This window comes from Athene noctua, chromosome 4 (assembly GCF_965140245.1).
Source record: "Athene noctua chromosome 4, bAthNoc1.hap1.1, whole genome shotgun sequence".
Taxonomy (NCBI): Eukaryota; Metazoa; Chordata; class Aves; order Strigiformes; family Strigidae; genus Athene; species Athene noctua.
Window position 1 is genome coordinate 55,665,593 of NC_134040.1, and position 20,499 is coordinate 55,686,091.

The 20,499-nt window shown below is 39.4% G+C and overlaps 2 protein-coding genes across 6 annotated transcripts in view; one reads left to right on the plus strand and one right to left on the minus strand.

Annotated features, from left to right (window-relative positions):
* The first annotated feature begins 1,434 nt into the window (after positions 1-1,434).
* On the plus strand, positions 1,435-9,048 carry STAP1 (signal transducing adaptor family member 1). Its single transcript, XM_074904462.1, has 8 exons — positions 1,435-1,572; positions 3,972-4,043; positions 4,701-4,814; positions 5,508-5,564; positions 6,473-6,630; positions 7,265-7,393; positions 8,037-8,106; positions 8,935-9,048. The coding sequence occupies exons 1-8, from the start codon at positions 1,435-1,437 to the stop codon at positions 9,046-9,048; spliced, it is 852 nt and encodes a 283-aa protein (XP_074760563.1).
* A 2,461-nt stretch (positions 9,049-11,509) lies between these two features.
* Positions 11,510-20,499, minus strand: part of UBA6 (ubiquitin like modifier activating enzyme 6) — a 33,921-nt gene continuing 24,931 nt past the window's right edge. For all 5 annotated transcript variants that reach the window (XM_074905406.1, XM_074905407.1, XM_074905408.1 and 2 more), the window contains exons 29-34: positions 20,181-20,298; positions 19,047-19,240; positions 18,300-18,427; positions 17,419-17,506; positions 16,950-17,044; positions 11,510-14,676 (exon numbers count right to left, since the gene is read on the minus strand). In XM_074905406.1, coding sequence (XP_074761507.1) covers positions 14,541-14,676; positions 16,950-17,044; positions 17,419-17,506; positions 18,300-18,427; positions 19,047-19,240; positions 20,181-20,298 — 759 coding nt within the window. In that variant the 3' untranslated portion in view covers positions 11,510-14,540. The remainder of the gene's footprint in view (positions 14,677-16,949; positions 17,045-17,418; positions 17,507-18,299; positions 18,428-19,046; positions 19,241-20,180; positions 20,299-20,499) is intronic.

Sequence of the window (20,499 nt, forward strand, 5' to 3'; positions counted from 1 at the left end):
TCACTAGGATGTTTGTCCATCTGATAAGCAGCTTGATCCCCTGTATTGTCATCCCAGTTTGGATTATTTGCTGGCCAGGGGTTTCTGTCTCCTTCTTTCTATCAAACTAAGTCAAAGTGATTCATTCTATTTGAAACTTACTTAAATGCCTAGTATTTCTTAACAGCAAGCAGTGGACTAAGTGCTGGCTTGTCATCATCAGCCTTACCAAGCAGAGGTGCAGGTACCCATGTTCATTAGCTTTTCTGCAACATTCAACAATAAAGTCAAATTCTGACCTTTAACCACAATCAATAGAGAACACGTACAAAAATCTGCAATTCAGTCAAAATCTGAGAACTTGTACCCGTCCCCAGCCATTTTTAGAGATGATATGATGATATGGAGAATTTATTTTCATATGTAGGGCTGAACCCCTCTTCTGCAAGAGTTGGTCAGCAGCTATCTGATCTATCACAGATCACCTTACTGACCAATTACATACTCATCCTACACCTATGCACAGCTGAGAAACAGAAAAGACCAGAAGGATGTTCGATAAAAACAAGTCCTTTTTTTTTTTTTTTTTTTTTTTTTTTAAATAATGTTTGCTTTGCATTTTGTGGCAACCAGCATCTAAACACCAAGTCTTACCATCCTATTCTTTCTGACCACTAAGGGAAAGGCCAGAAACTAAGTTAAATATCATGATTCTTTGAAACTGATGGAAATTTCACCCCTTATTTCATTAGGGCCAACATTTCATTCCTGAACTACCATCTCCCTTCATAATTTCTCTAAAGGCTTTGGTATATTAATTAGCTCTTTCACAACAAAAGTCTTCCTACATGCACATTGCAAAGTTGATTTATCCTTGCCAGTTATAAAAAAACATAGGTAGATTTGTTTCCCAATATTACTGTCAATGTCCTGTAATCCCTCTAGCCATTTGCTAAAGAAAGTTCAACTCTGACAGTCTCAAAATTAATCCATTCTCCAAATGAAAACTTTAAATTTGATTTCAGAGGCAGCTGAAGAGCAGTCTCCCCAGTGGCAGCAGCCCATGAAAAGTCCAGTGCTGTAAGCCATCGAAAGGAGACTTTTCCGCCATGACCTCCAGGTGACACCCATCACAGGAATGGTGCACTTTTGTACCAACATGCATTTGAAAACCTTCCCTCGAGAAAACCCAAGGAGTGCACTCTAAAGGAAAAAGATGCCTTTAATCCATTCAGTTTGGTTCCTCCCATGATCGTCCACCAAGCAAAGAGTTGTTGGCGTGTGCTGACCTAAAAACGAATACGGAGACTTCCTCTTTGAGGTGCTGCTTTTTCCCCCCTCTCACCAAGGCGAGTTCTCTGACTGAGGCTGATACGGAGCAGACTCAGCGCAACAGAAGTGAAGGGGAAAAAAGGAGCACAGCAACAGAGAATATCCAGCCGAGATATCTAAAGGATGCTGAGAGGCATTAGGGAGCAGCCTGAGGAAACCCCTCAGCCAGCTCCCCGGCAAATCTTCCAGGAGAGGCAGAGGATCACTGGTCTGCCTTTGTACTTGCAAGGTTACCTGTCTGTCCGGCACTCAAGATGCCAGGTAAGGCGTGCAGTCCGAGGAAGTGTCAGAGTATTTCTTCAACAATGTATTGCTGGGAGCTACAGGTCTGTGGGGGGAAATGTTTCTCAGCACTGGCTGACACAAATGGTTGCACTGAAATAATGGTATCTGTTTATTTCTGTTCCTATTATGGAGGGGAGGCTGTGTATATAAAATAAATTATGTAAGGTAACCAACAATATCTCCGGAATACATTATAATTCACTATTACATACTGAAATGCGCATTGGGTTTGACTGATTTCATAGCTATCGCCATGGTGAAAAGCTAATGCAACATTTTTAATACCAAGAGCAAAGTTTGACGTGGTTATATTGCTCTGATGCATTCTCTGTTTACTGGAGAACAGTGTCCATACTGAAGTCTTCAGTGACACGCCACCTGAAGTATATATGAGATTTTCTACATCTTTTTTTTCCTTCTTCTTGTTAGTAAGGGCTGATGATTTAACATACATGGGCTAACTAGGAAAATGTGTGATTTTTTTGACCCAATATAACTACTTAAGACACAAATCTGTAAATGCCTACATGCTTGTGTATGTTACAATAGCATGTATGTTCAGAGCATATCCCTACTCAAGCTGATTGCCCCTTTTTTAGAACTTGATAATGACAGTACCTGTACTTAGAATTACAAAGTCGTTTTTACCCTACCTACACTCACCTCTGTAGATGCAGAAGCACAGACAGAGTAGAGAAAGTGAGTCACGCAGTGCTAAAGTTAGATACAATCAAAAGACCAAAATATCATGGTGGTTCATAAACACAGGAACAACCAAGTACCACACAAAACAGAACTCAAAGGAACAAAAAGTGGGCTAATAATCTCACTATCAATTCTTCTGCAACACTAGAAATTATTCAATACATTGCTTTGTTGTATTTAGCAGAAGAACACCTGAAAGTTTAACAAAGCTCCTTGTTACATTCCTTTATTTATATCTGTTTATGTAAAACCTTATTTTTCCCCTGAATAATCCCTCCTCCTGAAACTCAGTAACTACCATACTGGAATTAAAAAGACTAACAGGGCAGAGCAATAATATGCAGCCAATCTGAAGAGATTTATGTGAATCGATGAGGTGTATTATCACTTTTGAGAGACCAGACGCCCAAGAGAAAAAACATATTCATGGCTGTGAAACAATAACAAGCACTCCTGGGCAACTACTGTTACTGCATTTTCATAAAGTGCAGTTCAAAAATTTCCCATGACATGCAGCCCCATACCACAGCAAGCATTCACAGCCTTCAGTAACTTGCCAGAGACAGATGGTTTAACAAGGATATTTACCTTAACACAACACTGCAGTGCTCAGATGTTGGGGTCCAGAGACTGAATGCTAGTAATGCTAGTAATTTGATACAAACCACCAGAAAGACTAGTTAAGAGATAGCAGCGTAAAGAGCAAGGATCACCTGCAGGATACTCTAGGGCATGTTGCTCATCCTAATTTGTATGACCTATCAGACTTCACAAGTCATTTCTTCTCACAATCTTTGCAACCATGTTTTAAATCCCCACCTAAAAAAAAAAAAAAAACCAACAAAAAAACCAAACAGGTACAACCTAATCACAAAACAGGTAAGTAAAATGAAAACTAGAACAGAGTTTCTGTTTTACAGAAGTTGCCTTCCCAATTTAGAGTCCTATAATAGCTATAGGTATCAGGGTCACGTGAAAATAGAAAAACCTTTCCCGTCACTCTGGCATGACTGCAATAGGGAAGTTAGAAGAGTCAGACAATCATATTTACCTCGGCATGGTGTTGATTTATGAGCACTACTACACATAATTTAAAGACAAAGCATGTAAAATACCACTTCAAATGCAAGAAGCCCAGTTAGTAGGTCAGACGACCATCAAGCTCCATGATCTCCCTATAGCAAGTAAACTGTCGGGATCAAAATTCAATGCAGACAGACACTTCAAGAGAATAGTGTTCAGAAAACTGGAGTCTTTATATGTGTTCACGTCATACTATTTTCCACTTTTAGCAAGAACAAGATTTTAAAGTGGCATTCAAAATGTATTTCTCTTCCCTTATATACTCCCTTTAAATTGTTAGACTAATTGTTGTCAAATGTTTAAAAAAATTTAAATTAGTTAAACGTGAGGTTTTCTAGTTCCATGCCGGATTAGGATACTAGAAGACAAAGCCTAGAGCCTGTATATCCTTTTGCCTGTGGAGTTATTTACTGAACTTTTTTTTTCTTACACTGCCTACAAAACACATACTTGCTTTTTAACGATATTTAAACCACTGAAAGCTAACATATGACGACAGTTTTTTCTTAGCAGTTCTTTCACTTTCAGCATTTTGTGGGAACTAAAAAGATCATCTTCACAAACTGGCACTTCCTCATTTTCAACAGGAATTTACAGCGTATTGGACAGAACTCAGAGGAACTACACTCTTCTTTTATGATGATAAGAAAGCCCCAACTGTGAGTAACCTGCTATCTTTGTAACTACCCATCTGATTAAGTTCATCAGTTATTTTCATCAAGTAATCCTTATGTAGTGCAGGCATCTCTTAGCATCGTTTCCTCTCTCATCTCCATAGTCCAAGAAAATAGTACTGAACATTGTAACAGAAAGGCTGACATCACAAAAAGCCAGAGTGAAACAAACAACAGCATAATAGTTTGCCTCATCAGAACAAAAAAGGAGTATTTTTTGGGCACCTAAGCTACAAAGTATCCACATTGCTCCCTAATTTTACTGAATGCTTTTTTTTCAGCTGTGCACAAATGTAAAATTATTATGATGTGTAACATTACCCTCCTTTATGCAGCTGAGAAAGAAGTGCTTGGTGTTATGACACTGTACTCCAGCTAAGGGCTTAGTTCAGGTCACAAAGCAAATATTCAGGGAGGTCTTGTGGATTTAATCTGTGATTATGAAGATTAAGATGGGAAGTGAGAAGAGCTTCTGTAAACAAAAGCAAAGGACTGAGCTTTGGCACGTCTATCAGAAACTTAACCCAAGTTCTAGCACAAAAAAGGTTCAGTCTATTTTCTTTTAAACAATTCCTTCAGAAAGCAGTTAGATTTTTGGTGAAAATTACTATTTGTGATATTTCTCTTTTCCTCCCTCCTTAGTACTCACAGAAAGTAGATATATCAGCTTTGACGTCAGCAACCAGTGTTTATCCAGATGAAAATAACTCTGCACAGTTCATTCTGATGCTGCCAAATGGGGAACTTGAACTGAAGGTAAAAAGGGGAAAGCTGTGATTTGTAAACTACTTAATACTTTACTCCATCTCACACAGATACCCAGAGCACCATTTTGGTATGGGAATCAAGCTGGCTTCTTGACAGCAAAATGTACAACCTGCAGCCAGGCAGCACTAAAAGGCAGTCGGCGGGTGGAGGCAGGGCATAGAAACCCAACACCAGGGAAACTCCCCCTCAAGGCAGCACAAATTTTTCTCAGAAGGATCTGGGAATATGAAACAAGCAACAACTTGAACAAGAAAATGTACAAGAGAAATCAGGAAGTATCACACTGACTGGCTCACATACCTGTAAAACCAAAAAGGGGATGAAGTATCTGACCACCCCACCATTCAGAAGCCATGCAGACTGCAGTGCTCAGGGCCTATCTAGAAGTTTTTATATTTGAGGCACACCTATCTCCTTAGCATGGCCTTCTCCTTGGATGCACATAACCTCCTTTTACTCCAACAGAGCATAGAATTTTTTTACCTTCCTGCCTCTGTCTTCTCCCTCTAACTGAACATGTAGTACTGGGGAAGTACAGGGTTTTGGGCTGTGATGGAACTTGGCAGGGAGCTCATTTCCAGGCATGGAAAAGGATGAGAGTTATTTGAGGCTTCCTCACGAAATATCATACATTTTTTGTTATTGCTGTAGTTTTTATACCATCATATTCTCTTCTCTCAGGCCAATGACTGTGAATGTGGGAAAGAATGGAAAGGTTTTATTCTCACCGTAACAAAGGTATGGAAGAATTTTGTATCTCACTTCATGTCAGAAGTGTCTGTAAGGGGATTTTGTCTTCACACATGCCAGAAGTGGCTTCCACAGGCACAAAGTCTGGCTTCTGATGTGTTCTTACACACTAAGCTGTTCAGGGGTTTTGTTGGGTTTTTTTTGGTTGTTGCTTTTTGCTTTGTTTTCCTGAGGAGAGCAAAATTCAGGCTGATTTAAGCCCAGCTCATGTGCAATACACACTCTGCCATGGTAGCTAGTCAGACAGTTTCCAACCCACTGTTTGCTGTCCAGGAAGGAAAAGACTTCTAGCACAAGTCCATCCCCTGCAACTGTGAAAAGGGGAGCCTGCTCTGAGAGAGACAACTAAGTCTTTATCATGGGATAAAGACATAACCAAACAAGTGGCCAAACTGCACATCTGAGAGAACCCCCTCAGCCCTGTGTTTTATTTTAGTATTCTTCTTAGGTAAATGCACTTTAAAAATAGCAAGACCCTCTTTAATACTGACCAGTGGAAAAATAAAGGAAGTTTGTTCACAAATTACTTTACACTGGTCTAGCTGAACCATATAAAAAAATGAAGATGGCTAAAATTGGTTAAATTTCATTTACACAGCCTTTTGCAGTATAGCAACTGCAAAATATTGTGGACTCTTACATCATTCCTAATTCTGTCAATGGACATTTCTTCTAAATCAGGACACAGATATCCTTATTTCACTATTTTAACAAAAAAATGTGTGCAGCATTTTATTCAATGCAAAGGCATATCCAAACCTTCCAGATTACCAAGCAGGTAAGAAAGATTTCTGCACAGCAGCTGCACTCAGAGATTAGCCATGATGCACACAGAAACAATTGCTCACAATGTTTGTTGACACTTTCATTTTTTCAACTATGCTGTTCATTTTCAGCTGTCAGTTCCACCAGATGAGTCATTACTACCTGGGCAACTTAGAAGAATGCATGAAGTGCTAGAGAAGGAAAAAAAAAGGATTATGTGTAACAACTGTCCCAGCGCATCCTTGAGCAGGAAAAGCCCTCCCAGCAGTACACTGACTACTATGCCAACGTAAGCTCCGACTCAACTATACGAACCTCAACCTGATTAAAGAGCCTTCTCTTCTTCTTTCAAAGTATTATTTACATGCAGGGGTTCCAAATTCAGCTATTGTACAAGGGTTGTATAATATTCAGTGAACAAAATCTACCTTAAGGCCTTTACAGATTTTCCTAAGGGACAGATTATTCCCGCAGCTTTCCTACAATGCTTTGCTTTGAAAAGGCTGAGTGCAGTGTATTGCTATGCCTAAAAAACTTTTCAGAAAGCCACATGTTGGGCTGCTGTATCTGCCCTTCTGAGAAAATGTTGATTACCATTGAGAATTTCAAGGTTAAGTCCAGGTTACTCTTCTCACATTCTTTCCAAGGGTCCAGAAAGCATCATACGTGTATGAAAGCTTCACTGCGTCTCTGAGAAGGCCGAAGCACTGCTGTCCTGATTTATGTTCCTATAGTAGCGTTCATCAGCAAGAGTCCTCCAGATGTCATGCCTCTTGGCAGCCATGGCTAGTTGCCCTGGATAAGCCCAGCATTGTGAAGAGGTGTTAGCCTGGCAGATCGCATCTCTTCACACAGCTCAAAAATGATGTGGCCTTGCCAGCATAACTCACATTCATGCTGTTTCTCTCCTCCCTTCTATGCAGGTGCTTCTATGCCGTGTCTCGGCAAGAAGCAATAGAGATGTTAGAAAAGAACCCTTCATGTGGGAATTTGATCCTGCGTCCTGGCAGCGACAGCAAGAACTACGCAATCACCATCCGGCACAAGCTGGAGTAGGTTGATTCCACAATGTCATCCCATTCTTAACTAGTACATACTGTATTAAAAGCTGAATTCTTAATTCCCAGAGTTGACGTGTGAAACATACACCCTACCTTCAGGCTATTTTGAGAGGGCAAATGAGGTAGCAGGAGAGGGCCTGAGACTGATTCCTTTGTTCTTTCCTCCTCCAAAGCCAATTAGATTAAACAAAGAAACAGTAAAGATCATCCAGCAAAAGCCCATTTCCTGGGTAAATGGGCTTCCCCTGTTTGCCATGAAACACTATTCAGTTTAAGAAATCATCACTTAGAATGACAGTGGAACAAGCCATACCACTTTGTAAAATGAATGAAAAACTAGAGACAAGTATTTTCAAACAGTAACTTAGTCTAAAAACACACCACATTTCAACTGGATTGCCATGTTTATGCAGAGCTTCAGAACAAGAGGCATCTGAGACACTAGGAATGACTTTTGCAATACCCAGTGTTTCTAAACTAAAAACAGGAAAAAACAAACCCTGCACACACCTTCAGTAAACTCTGGGGATATTACAAAGCACAGCAATTGCTCCTAAAAAGGAGTTTATAATGACAACAATACATCAAAAAGTATTTCATTTCAGGCAGCATATCAACTTTCGTTTTCTTTCAGTGCCCCATGCTTAAAGCACTACAAAGTGATGTCCACAGGAACAAGTTATATTATCAAATTGGAAAAACAGGTGAGCCATTCTCTTGTTGAAGATTCTTAAGCAGGTGTAATAAATATGACTTTGCAGAAAATTAGAAAAGGTCTAGTAAATTCCTAACTATAATTTGTAAGTCAAAGTAGAGCATGCAGAGAGTTCACCTTTCTTGTTAGTCCAACTAACCTAATCTCAAAGAACAAGTAGGGAAAAAACCCACACATCAGCATCTTCTCTCTAACAAAAATAAAATCAAACCACTCACAAAACACCCAAGATTGCTTCATTTTTATTTTTTTTTTCAACTCAGGCTTCAGTACTAAGCCCGAAAACTAGCTCTCATTGCGGCTAGAGAAGTTCAAAATGCACTCCATCTAACTTGGAGAAATAAAATTAAGATAAAATTAACTCAGTTTAAGTTTGAGCAAGACTGCATGGACTCTGTTGTTTTGTTTAAAACCGTTTTCTTGCACTTTTCTTAAAACATGTTTAACTCATGGCCTGAGAAACATCCTATTGGTTTGAAAAAGCATCTGTTGTAAAACCATCTGCTGAAAAAGCACCAGCAGTCATTAAAAAGCACAACAGTGCAGAGAGTGAACTCTCTTTTGCTTTGTTTACTCATTTGATGGAAGGGTAGGACTTACATGTTCAAGGGTCAAAATGCAACCATAGATTTCAGAGAGCTGTCCTAGATGCCACAGCATCCAAATGCTGGATGGAAATCTAGTATCAGTTGTTTGACAAATATTGCTAGGGATCCCAGCCTGCCAGCATGTTTTCAAAAATGTATTCTCAACACGTGGCATGGTTTAATTTTTTTTTTTTGTCTTGTTTTTTGTTGTTGTTGTTTTGGTGAAACAGGTGACACTCCCAAGCCTTCAGGATGTTGTCAGTTACTTTGTGACCCAAACCCAAGGGAACCTGAAGCCGTTTGTTATAGAGACGCATGCTGCTGCAGAGGACCCAGTGTTCTGAAAGAAAGTTAGTTGCTTAAGGCACACACAGGAACAGTCTTGCTAAAAGACACACACACGAGAAGCAGCACAGGAACTCCATACTGTTGAAGGTAAACAGAAGGCATTCCCCAAGCTACTCTTTCTCAATCAACAGAACATCTGTTGGCCCTAAACCAAGAATATGATGCAGCTTCTCTCAGAGAAACTTCTGAGATATGAGGAGGGCAAATAACCCCAATTCCTGTGAAAAAAGAAGAAAAGACAAGAGTGGGAAAGAGGGGGCACACTGTCCCTGCAAAAGGCAATGGAAGAATATTGTATTGAAATTAGGTAGACAGTGGTTGTGTGCTCAGTGCTGTCACTGGATACCAGTGCAATAAACTCTTCATGTTAAAAACCCCATTTCTTGTCTACTCACTTGTAACAATATCAGAGACATTTATGACATCCGACAGACACAGCAGGGATACCTCACCTCTACTGAGCCTTTGAGCACTGTGCAATACAGACAAAAAAAGCAGAAAATACAAGTCTGGGTAGCTTAAACTGGGGGTCCCTGGTGCTCTGCAAGGTCACGCAACCCTTACAGGAGATGGAACGTCCCAAGTAAGGTGGCTGGTGCATTTCCCATATTATGCAACTGATGGAGGGAATAAATTCAAGCAAACTGAGGCATCTCCTGCCCAGATGAACATTCCCACCCCTTCTACGTGCCAGTAGGGGTCTTCATCAGACTCTGCCGTGAGCTAATGCAGGAAACTAAACAAAAATAAAGTTAGTGTCCCAGCTGGTTAAGTTCTCCAAACTACCTTCTTCATGGGCCAAAACAAGCCCCAGTGAGTGCACAAGGAAGACAAGACTGCACAGCTGGTAAGGAGGGAAGGCAGCGGGGCATGGAGAGCCCTGCTGATCAAACTAAACAGCTGTGGAATCCTACTGAACCCTAGACACAACATCCATCTTCCTGGAAACTGGGGATCCAGCCTTCAAAACAAGCAACTTCAGCCATCAGCAGTAAGATCCAAGTTTAGTATTTTGAGCCTCTTAAGTTCTGCCAGGCAGCTAGACTGAATTAGGTGCTTACAGGATGGGTACCCACTGCTGAGCTACACTCCTTCATAGTTAGTGTAAATGACTAGCTCCAGAGCCTAGCTTTTTTCTTTAAAAGAACCCAACCAAATAAACCGCATCTCTTCTCGGACAGTGGTGGGGGAGCATTCACAGAGCTCAGCTATGCTCTAGGTACTGAGGCAGCTAGAGCCTTCACTACACACAGGGAGGGCTCTAGGTAGAGTTGCTCTTATTCTCAGACCAAGATAGATTGTCATGTTCCTTTGATATCAGCTGGGAATCACAAATAAATTATTACTCGTTTCAAGGATTACGGAAGTCAGTCAAGGCTTGGGAAGATTATTTTAAAAGAATGCCCTGTATAGTTTTAAATAATAAATTATGTGTGAATATATGTAGACACAGCCACTATATTTATTAAAGGACAAACATAACATGAGACTTTAGCACTTTCTTTTCATGAAAATACTTATGATCATTTTTTGAAGATGGTGCTGCTCGGTAATGCATCAGGTTAGAGTTGCAGCTTTTCCTCAACATGAAAACTGAAACTTGTGTATTGCCGTGAGAAGTTGGAACTTGATATTTTATTGTATCGCACTTTTGCCATACAAAATGATTCACTTACTAGCAAGACAGTTCTGCTGGTGTTATCAATACTGTAACTCATAACACCTTTAAGCTTGAGCCTCAGTAAGCTTTCTGCAGCCTGGGTAAACACCCACGCTAAGCTACTTCATCAACCACACAAAAGATACCAAAAGACACGTTTACTAAAATAAACTCTCAAAAGCTATCTGGTCAAAACTTACCAAACTCTGGACAAAGGTTTAGATTGCTGCACTGTGCTGCAGCAGAGTATGCTTTCTTTAATTGCAAACCAGGAGATAATTAACAGGATGGATAAACCTTTCAAGCTAATAAACTAGTTGCATTTGGCTGAAATTCAGTTCCTGTCTTAACTACTAAAACAATTGGCCTACAGCCACATTGTTTCAAAGACACAAGGAAAAACTAAGAATTTTATCTAAAGCCTTTACTTATGTTTGACATAAGTCAGACAGATATCCAAGACTCTCTGCCTTGCTCAAAACCACAGTATTTCAGGATGTGAGATGCTGTGATCAGGTGACAGGGTTTCTGCATTCACACAGGCACAGCTGGTACCAAAGTTGTTCTTGTTCTTTCTATGTAGCACTTTTAAAAAAACAAAAAACAAAAAACAAAAAGCAACAACACCCCAACCCCCCCCAAACAAAACCATTCACATTCACCATACATAGGAAAAGGGGGGGTAAAACACTGAAAATGTGTACTTTTTACTCCTTGTATAGGTAAAGCCCTAAATCCATGAGATCTGCCAAAACAGTCTTGTTAACAGTAGCATGATCTTCATGCAGAATCCTCACTACTACTAGCATTAAAAAACCCACGATTAATCACAGAGAACAGTTGAACTGAGTGCTGAATGCCTGCAACTATTAAGAATGGGAGAAATTAAGGGAAAACTAGGAAAATATGAGCAAACTCTGTATGAAAGCATTTCAGTGAGAAAGATCTCTAATACTATTATAATATAAAAAACTTCATCTCTGCAAGTCAAGTGCTCTGTCAAAGAATAAAATTTTGAAGGAACGCTATTAAAAGTGTTCTAGTGGAAAGACAGTTCTCCATTGCTTCAGGAAGATAGCTAGCTCTAGCTGCACCATGGGAATAGAACATGAAACATGTCTTATTAGACACACACACACTTTCATTACAATAAAAAAAAAAAGAAAAAAGTAATTCTCAGATTCCAGGTAGTGCTATGAGCTTCTGTACTGCTAGCACTGGTAGTGACAACACTGGAGATCTGGAAGACCAGCACTCTGAAATTCACTTGCCCAGTGTGATTGAGCTCTTTTAGTGTGATTATGCTGAGCACCTGCTGAGACTTTTGATAAAAAGCAGTAACAGACTGAGAAATGGGCTGTATCAAACACAAATTCACACTGAATCAGCTCACTCCACCCTGAACAACCTTCAGTATAAATAGTCACTCTCCATATGAGCAATTCAGAAAGTTTTAAAACAGTTTTAATGACTCACTTGATAAGCACAGTTCTTCCAGATAAAACCCTCTTTAGATTACTTGTAAGATTTTACCTATGTTAACTTATATCCAGAAAATTTTAAATGACTGCTAATAAATATCATCATGCATTTTGTTTTTCCATTAGCAACTGTTTAACTGAGCAGAACCCACCCACAGAATAGACATCCATCCGACAGATAGACACAAAAAGAGCAGTAAAGGGGTAACAGCGATGTCTGTAAATTCTGGCCAACCTTGACCCGGACTTTTTGGCAAGGGTCTCACAAAGCTGCATGTGTAGTCACTAATGAAGGCCACACCATTAATTATATCTGAAAATTTACTTTAAACCCTGAGGACCATCCAATGGCATTCTAGCAAGGTACTGAGACTTTACTACTTCTATATGCTACTTACTTCAAAAGCATAAGCATAGTGTTAACACCACACTAATGTAATAGAGTGTCCCTACTCAGTTTCATTTGTTTCCCAATCTCCAACTATGAGAGGTGATAGTGCTTTTGACTTGACCTAAGTCTTTAAGTGATCCTTAGCACTAATCAGTGATTTCAGTTAAGAGGTCAGATTCAAATCCTGCCACAGCGAAATACGTTTTAGTTGTTATTTAGAAGTGGTAACTTACTGTCTGCTTCTGCCTTCTCTGCACTCTAAATATAGTCATCTTTTCTCCTGTTTCAAAGTTTCTTTAAAAGTAGATCTTAAAAAAAATGAAGTTAGTTTAAAAAGCAGCATTATTAATCTAGAAAATTATATCTATAAACTAGACTGACTGTAAAACTATATACACTTTCCAGAAGATATCCCACACATATGACTAAATCCCAAATATTGGAATAATTGTTGATTCCAGCTATTCAGTTCCATACAACTTGGTGTTCAAGTACCCAGTGTAATAGCTGTTATTCCTGACTGCAACTAACCAAGAAGGGAAAAAAGGAGAGCTGAAATTCCTAACCAATGATGTTCATTAAATGTGAAGATATTCCTAAAGTTTAAAAAATTATGATCAAGGATAAGTAGCCAAGTTGCCAGTAGCTTTTGCAACAGCTGCAGAAGATAAATGTGCAATCACAGTCTCTAAAGCTTAAACACATTGAAAGGTTTTCCAGTTTATAAGCTTTTATTCAAACTTCAATTCACTCTACCATCACTGGGAGAAAAAAAGAACTGCCAGCTCAACTATCCAGTGTTCAAATGATAAGAGAAAATAAGGTTGTCATGGATGTTTCTGTAATGCACCTCTGTCTCACCACACCAGCAAAGCTAGTTCCTAATTATTTCTAATTAAGAAAACTCTTTATACTTAGATATCCTAGTAACTTACTGATGACAATAAAAACCTCAGTGTTCAGTGTGACTCAGACTTGTCCCGTGGACAGCTGTACAGCATAATCAATTGCTATAAGGAAATGGTACCAAAAGAAGCTGCTGAGAAAACTGTTTGCTATGATAAACATCCAGAGCCACTTCCCAGTTCCTCCATTCAGAGTTATCACTTGCTACAGTGTTTTTGATTTGGTAAGAGCAGAAAGGCTCAACTACACCAAACACTGACTTTTTCTTGAAGACAAAGTTTTATTGTTGAAAGTGTTAACTCAGCTTTCCAATAGGTTTCCACTTTCGCCATATTGCAGTATTCCCCAAGGAACAGTCTCAGTGCAGATAATCACCAACTCCAGCTCTCTTTACTTCAGGGGAGCTGTGACAATTTACACCTAACTCAAGACCTGCCTCCCTGTTTCCATGTTGAGACTGACATAAGATAGGTGCTTGACACACAGCATCACTCACTGTGCAAAAGAGAGCACCAACAACACAATAAAGCAGTTCATTTGCTTTTAAGTGGGACTTTAAACCTTCCAGATGAGATTAAATCTCACATGTAGATGGCAAGAGTGAAACTCTTGTTTGAGAATTAAGTAACATATGAAATGGATTAGAGATGTTCTTAGAACACCAGGAGTATCATAAAATGGCAGTTTCCCCATTTTTTGCTCTTCTTTAAGCAGTGCCTAATTTGCACATGGGGACCATTCGTTAAGTTCACCATTCTTCTTGACTTCTTCAGCTCCCCACAAATTAATACAAATCTTGTCTTTAAGGTAAGGATCATACTGGACATTCCATCTCATGGAGTGACCAAACCTCCTTTGAGCAAACAGGTTTGAAGAAAACGGGAGATGAAACAAATCCAGTTTGTCTTCAGTGCAAAGCCACTGATTTTCACCATTTGTTTTAATTAAGGCTTCACCAAAAAGAAACATATAGTACCATCTTTAATAGCTGAAAATTAGCACACTCCTTTCAGAACAAATGGTCCAGGAGTGACTTTTGTGTCTCTACCATCAATTGTCTTCCTGAACAAAGTAGTATCTCACTGGCGGTCCTGGCAAGTCTTCCTCTCCGTCAGTCTCTGGAGCAAATGATACTGTCAAATCCACATACTTCTTATCAGCTGATGGTTTCACAAGCTTTTGCATCCTACAAGGAAATGAAGAACAGTTTGTTAACAGACCAGAAGGAGGATTGGCAGTCAGAATTCAGGGCCAGCCTAGGATGAATTTCACTGCCAGCAATAAAGCCAAACATGCTAGAAACCAGACTAAACTGGAGAATAAGCCACCTTTTAATTTTGACACAAAAGCTGTTTCTCCACCTGAGGAATAGTATTTCATTTTCTTGACAGACTTAGCCCTTTAGCAACCTATTACATTGTTTGCTAACAAATGCTCAGTACAAAAGAGAAAATGACCAGTTTCAGATGGGGTTCCTCACTGACAGAGTTTCTCTTTGGTGTCCTACTGAGGCACAAGGCAAAGTTCACTTTCTGTGCAGAATTTTGGTCAGTGAGGAGGAGTAAGTTCTCAGTCCACCAACAATGGCTAGTTTTAATGTATTATTACAGAGAACCACTACAGTGCAAACATTAGATATGCAGTTCTGATGGGATGTAATTCTACTGGAGTCAGGACTTGTTAAGTCCTTGAATGTCAAAGTGAATAGCAATGAGGGGGGGAAACCAGCCAGGATCTGAGACTTCTTCCCTCATGACCACAATGTGAGTTTAAACTAGGTAAGTGTGTCATGTCTTAGTGCAACTTCTCCCCTTTGCTCTCCGCAGTCTCAAAAGCTACAGCTATTGCTTGAAAGTTGCACAATAAAATACTGAAGTAGAAGGTCAATCACTTTCATTTCATACATTTAGATGTCTCAGAATTACTTTCTTGCCAACTTGGAGCACTAGTTCATGAGGCCAGCTCAAATGCTAGGAGGCTGGGGGAATACAGTCACTCATTTCTATTCTTCAGAGGTCACTTAGAGAAGGATTTCCCTTCTGGCTATGCTTTTAGCACACAGGTCAAAAAGCCACTTTCCCCAAAGTTCATTTGCAAGAACACAAGGCATTAGCCTCTTCTCAGCATATATACTGAGGTCATATCCATTTGCATGAGGAAGCCCCAAGCTACAGAGCAAGGCAGATCACTATGTCTCTAAAACTTGCTTTTAAGGAGTATGCTACCATTCAGTGTTGTACTTCTAAATAAAGACAGTCTTGCAATGCTTATGTTAGCCAGAGAAAGATTTTAAACACTAAGGAAAACAAACACACAAACAAGACCAGAGTTTGCTGTGCAAGCATATCTTATAAAGCTTTGGGGACTGCTTGTAATGGAACCCCAAGTTGCTGTAACTACATGGAAATCTTGAACCAAGTTTCAGGGTAATAACAAATCCTGATAGTCACAAGAAGGCAGCTTCACACCATGCCTTTGACTTTGTTACACACCCCACTCATTCCAAATGATTTATACAGCTGTAGGAGAAAGAATATAAAAAACTTATTTTGAGATAGGCTGTAAATTCACATCTTAGTATGCCAGACACACTAAAAGCACTACAAACTTAGAAGCTTTTCACTCTCTGGAATTTTGAAGTAGCTTGCCCATAACATATACCACTTTGCCTGAGATTACCTACTGACAGACCTTGAAAACAGTACTGATTAATGCATCCCCTTGCTTTAGCAAAGCCTGTGAGCCCTGATCAGCACACACTTCACAGGAGCTGTAAGGAACAAATTTTGAGCTAAACAAGTTCATTCAACATAAAAGCTACAGCTAAACCTGGGTGAGATCTGGCTGTTACTTTGCAAAGGCCTATCAGTCAAAAAACAAAGCCCCGCACTCACATCCTCCCAAACTTTCAGTTTATTATATCCCAATTTCCTGTCAGTGAGCAGCCCTGCAAAGCCTCACGACTGTCTTCATTTTTAAGTGACAAAGTGAGCTAGAAATTCAAGGAATTACTACAAACTGAACAGACTTCAAGAAATCTCAATTGCAACCAATACATTAACTCCTTCCCGAATAAGTGTTTTCATTCTTTCAGAGCTACGTTGCTAAATATCACCATAAGTTCTAATTTAAGAAGGTTTGATTAGTCTTGTTCTTCTCGAATTAAGGTACATTCTTTCCCAAAAACCTTATTGTCAGACTGCTTTGGGTTTCTCATTCTGGCATTCATCAGTTAAGAGTAGCATTTTACAAGTGTCCTGTCTTCACCACAGAAGTTAATTCACTTTCTCTTTTTTTTTTCCAAAAGGAAAAAATTACCCTCTTTCTTTCCCCAGTATTAATGACTAGCAACCACTCTGAGAGAAAACATTGCTGTCAGACACACGCCCTTATGATACAATCAGCAAATAATTTGTATATGCATTCGCACCCCTCAAGACATCTCCCAGTTATACTTACGTCAGCTTTAATCTTTTAATATGACCGGGCATCACAGGAACATACAGCATTTTGACTCCCTGTACAACCATAGTTGGTTCAATTCCATATTTCTCCTGGAATTCACAAATTAAAACTTATTAAAGGACTAGAACAGCTGCACAAGCCAGTAGATGCTACTACTGCTAATACCAGAAGTAATTATTCAAAATCATAGGATTCCAACCAGAAAACTTGCTAATGCATGATGTTGACAGAAGTCTTAAGATACATTTGAGCCAACTGAATTAACAAAGAATTTGAAAATAGGCTCAGACACATTTACTTAGAGACATCACTGTTGACATTAATTCTTTCTAGAATTACTCTGGTTTGAACAGTAACTTGATAAAAGAAAACAAACAAACCTAAGGAAACCCCAACCAACAACCCAAAACAAGAAAACACTTCCCTCTCATCTTGTATTAACCCAGTACAGTAGCTAACTTACTCGGACAGCATTTATGAAGTCCAACAGAGTAAAATCCTCTTTCCCATAAACTGTCCACCTGTCCCAGATTGTAAATGATATCCCATTTCTGTTTTAAAAAGAAAAAGGTTGTTTGTTACTTTAGAATATGAACTCAGGCACTTCTCTTACATGTACTGAAGAACTGTCATGCCTTTTAGCGACTCCCTGTTTCACCTTGAGCAAAAATCTCTTCCCTCTCTGCTGCCATTTCTCCAGTCTTTTGACTTGGCTAAGCACAAGGCACAGTAAGAACTCTGTGTAAACGTGGTATCTGGCAATGAACTTCCTGAGTTTTCAGACCTACTGAAAAACAGCTCATTTTGACTAAGATGCAAAAGTGTGTCCAGTCTCTGCAGACAGGATGCTTAATAACCACACTGCATATCTAACTCATCTAGATTTTTAAAGCCTAACTAGCAACAGCTTCCACTGAAAACAAAACTAAGCCCTTAAAATCACTATTTTAAAATTAGGACAGAAGAGCATGTGCTGCATTTTCCAAACAGGAAGTTCTCAAGCAATGCATTATGGGACACCCTTGACAGTACAAAGAATATCACTTACACCTTTTGCAGTATGTAGGAAACAGATAATAGAGTTTGATAGCAAGTAGTAAGTGCTTCATGATTTTCCAAGTTTAAAGAACAACAACAAAATAACCTTGAATACCTATAACATTTAATTGGAGATGACCATAAATTGTGGTTCCATCATAGTTCTGCTATGTGAGCACATAAGGCCTTAATCTGGTTTGTGGATTTAATAACTACAAATTTCACACTTTTTGTAATGGCTCACAAAGTTCTAAGCATCAATTACCAGGTTTCCAAATACTGCCCTTCTGCTATTGTTCTTCCTACCTGATTTCTGTTCTTCTTACTTCAGCAGTTTCTGTAAAGATCATTATGGGAATGGCTAGGTTCAGAAAACAGTTCTTGTATGCATCAGCTGGGTAGCCACCCACAACTTTAATGAGTTCCAGTGCAACCTGCAGTAAATAAGAATCCCATACTACTATGAGACCAAACGCAGGTTTTAGTTACTGCATTATCAACACTAGTTTAGTGAAGAGGCCAGCAACTACAGAGTAAATTGTTAATAAGTAGCTGTCCAATTGGCAGAGTAAATCCCACCTGGAAATGCAACCCAATATGCCACAGAAATAAATTCTGTTGCTGCTAATGAAAGTATTTAAAACATTCAAAAGTCTTCTAATGTAGGACTCTTCTGAAATTGTTAGATTCAAGACACCTCCACAAAGCCTGCAGTTCTGTTGAGGTGCATGGATGTGAACTACTACAGAATGGATCCTTTCTGCTTTTGGCAGCGGCGCTCTGACCAAGGTTAGCATTAAGTGCAGAAAACAAACCAAGATGCTGATCTCCAACTCCTCTTTCTGGTCATCAAATCAGAAAAGAAGCACCAGGGCTTAATACATCTATAACCAAGAGCAACCGTATTGGTACATGAAAATAAAAATATTATTAAGTTTGAAATAAACACATTTCTTTAATGAGGCTCTATCAGGGTAGTGTTAATATCCAGACAACAGTGGTTTGGGCCAAGGAACAGTAAAAAGAAGTATGCATTTTAAAAAACATACGCACCAGCCCTGACACTGCAGCAGTAGCTGTTGCAATTGCAGGAATAATCTTTCCAGCAATACGCTTTGTTTTGAACCGATCTGCTGGTTCAATGTTGTACATCTTGGCTCGCAAGTTTGATGCTGCTGTTATGAAATCTATATGCCCATTACTATCATCATCTTTTTCAAAGGAGATGGGCTTCATTTGCAAATCATCTGCTCATGAAAAAAAAAAGAGCAAAAATTATTAGAAAATTGAAGATGTCCTAAACATAATTTATAGGGAACTAGAGCCTTACAAATTAAAAATTTCACATTCTGGAGCTTGGTCTGCTTGCTAGAAGCAGAAATGCCCCATCAATCATCAATACCAGTTGTTAAAAGTGAGTAATGAAAGAAATATCAACAGAGCTTCATAATTTGATTTTCCTCATAATAAGAGCATTAGACTTTGGACAGTCCTAAGGATGTTTCTTACACACCCCACCTCATTATAGCTCCCATCCTGTGAGAACTCCCTCTATGAGCCTTGTTTACCTGTAACTATTTCACTATGGACTCAGTAGCATGGGAGACAGGGGTTGGGGCTGACACTCCACGGGATGGGTTAGAGCTAAGCTTATCTTTCTCCCCTGGGTTCACGAGCTAAAAATGTATGCATGTAGTTGTTGCCCAGTGATGTCTTCATGTGGCCAGGCACAAAAATGGGATTCAAGCATGCTCATTTTAACATAATTAGAAGATGCTCCAGAAGACTCTAAGAACCCTCACAGTTTAGAATAATTTCAGATTGATTCCTGTAAGTAGTAACGCTCAACCTTCTCATACCAGAATCACCTTCGGTCCATCTGGGATCTAGCCAACACCCTTTCCCTCCTTAGAGTTCAATTCCCTGCTGCTTGCTCACTGTCATCAGGGTTGTACTTACATGCAAGTATAACAGAGAAGCCTAAAACTTGCAGGAATCTCAGAAGTACAGCTTCAGTGTGAAGCAATAAGGACAGTTATCTGCATGGCACTTCAAAAAGTTTTAGATAGCAGCTATCTTCTTCTTGCATAATTACAGAACTGCTTTATCCAAAGACCTGAACATCATACTACTGCCAGTGCAACTGCAAGATGTTACTAAGCTATAAAGCTAGTTTGCACTACTCACTTTCCAGAGCTTCATTGGATAGTATAGACTTCTCCAGCTGGAAAATAGCATTTCTTTCATCCTCACTGCTGACTGGAATATGATCTGGTTTCCTTGCAGTCTCATCAGTCTGTACAACCTGCAAGTGTGTGCAGTGTTTGAGTAATAAAATACATGAATTTTGTACAGAACAAGTGTGAAGTGTACTAGATTCCCTGTCTTCCTTGCAGTCTTTCATCCCCAGTCCAAGAGAGACATAGACTTACTGGATCAAGTCCAGCCAAGGGCCACAAAGATCACTAAAGGACTGGAGCATCTCTCATACGAGGAGAAGATGAGA

Excerpts from the sequence above, each read along its gene's own strand:
- STAP1 (XM_074904462.1), top strand. The coding sequence starts at position 1,435 with ATGCTGAGAGGCATTAGGGAGCAGCCTGAGGAAACCCCTCAGCCAGCT. Across the intron at positions 1,573-3,971 it reads TCCGGCACTCAAGATGCCAG|GAATTTACAGCGTATTGGAC; the intron begins GTAAGGCGTGCA and ends CATTTTCAACAG. Across the intron at positions 4,815-5,507 it reads ATGGGGAACTTGAACTGAAG|GCCAATGACTGTGAATGTGG; the intron begins GTAAAAAGGGGA and ends CTCTTCTCTCAG.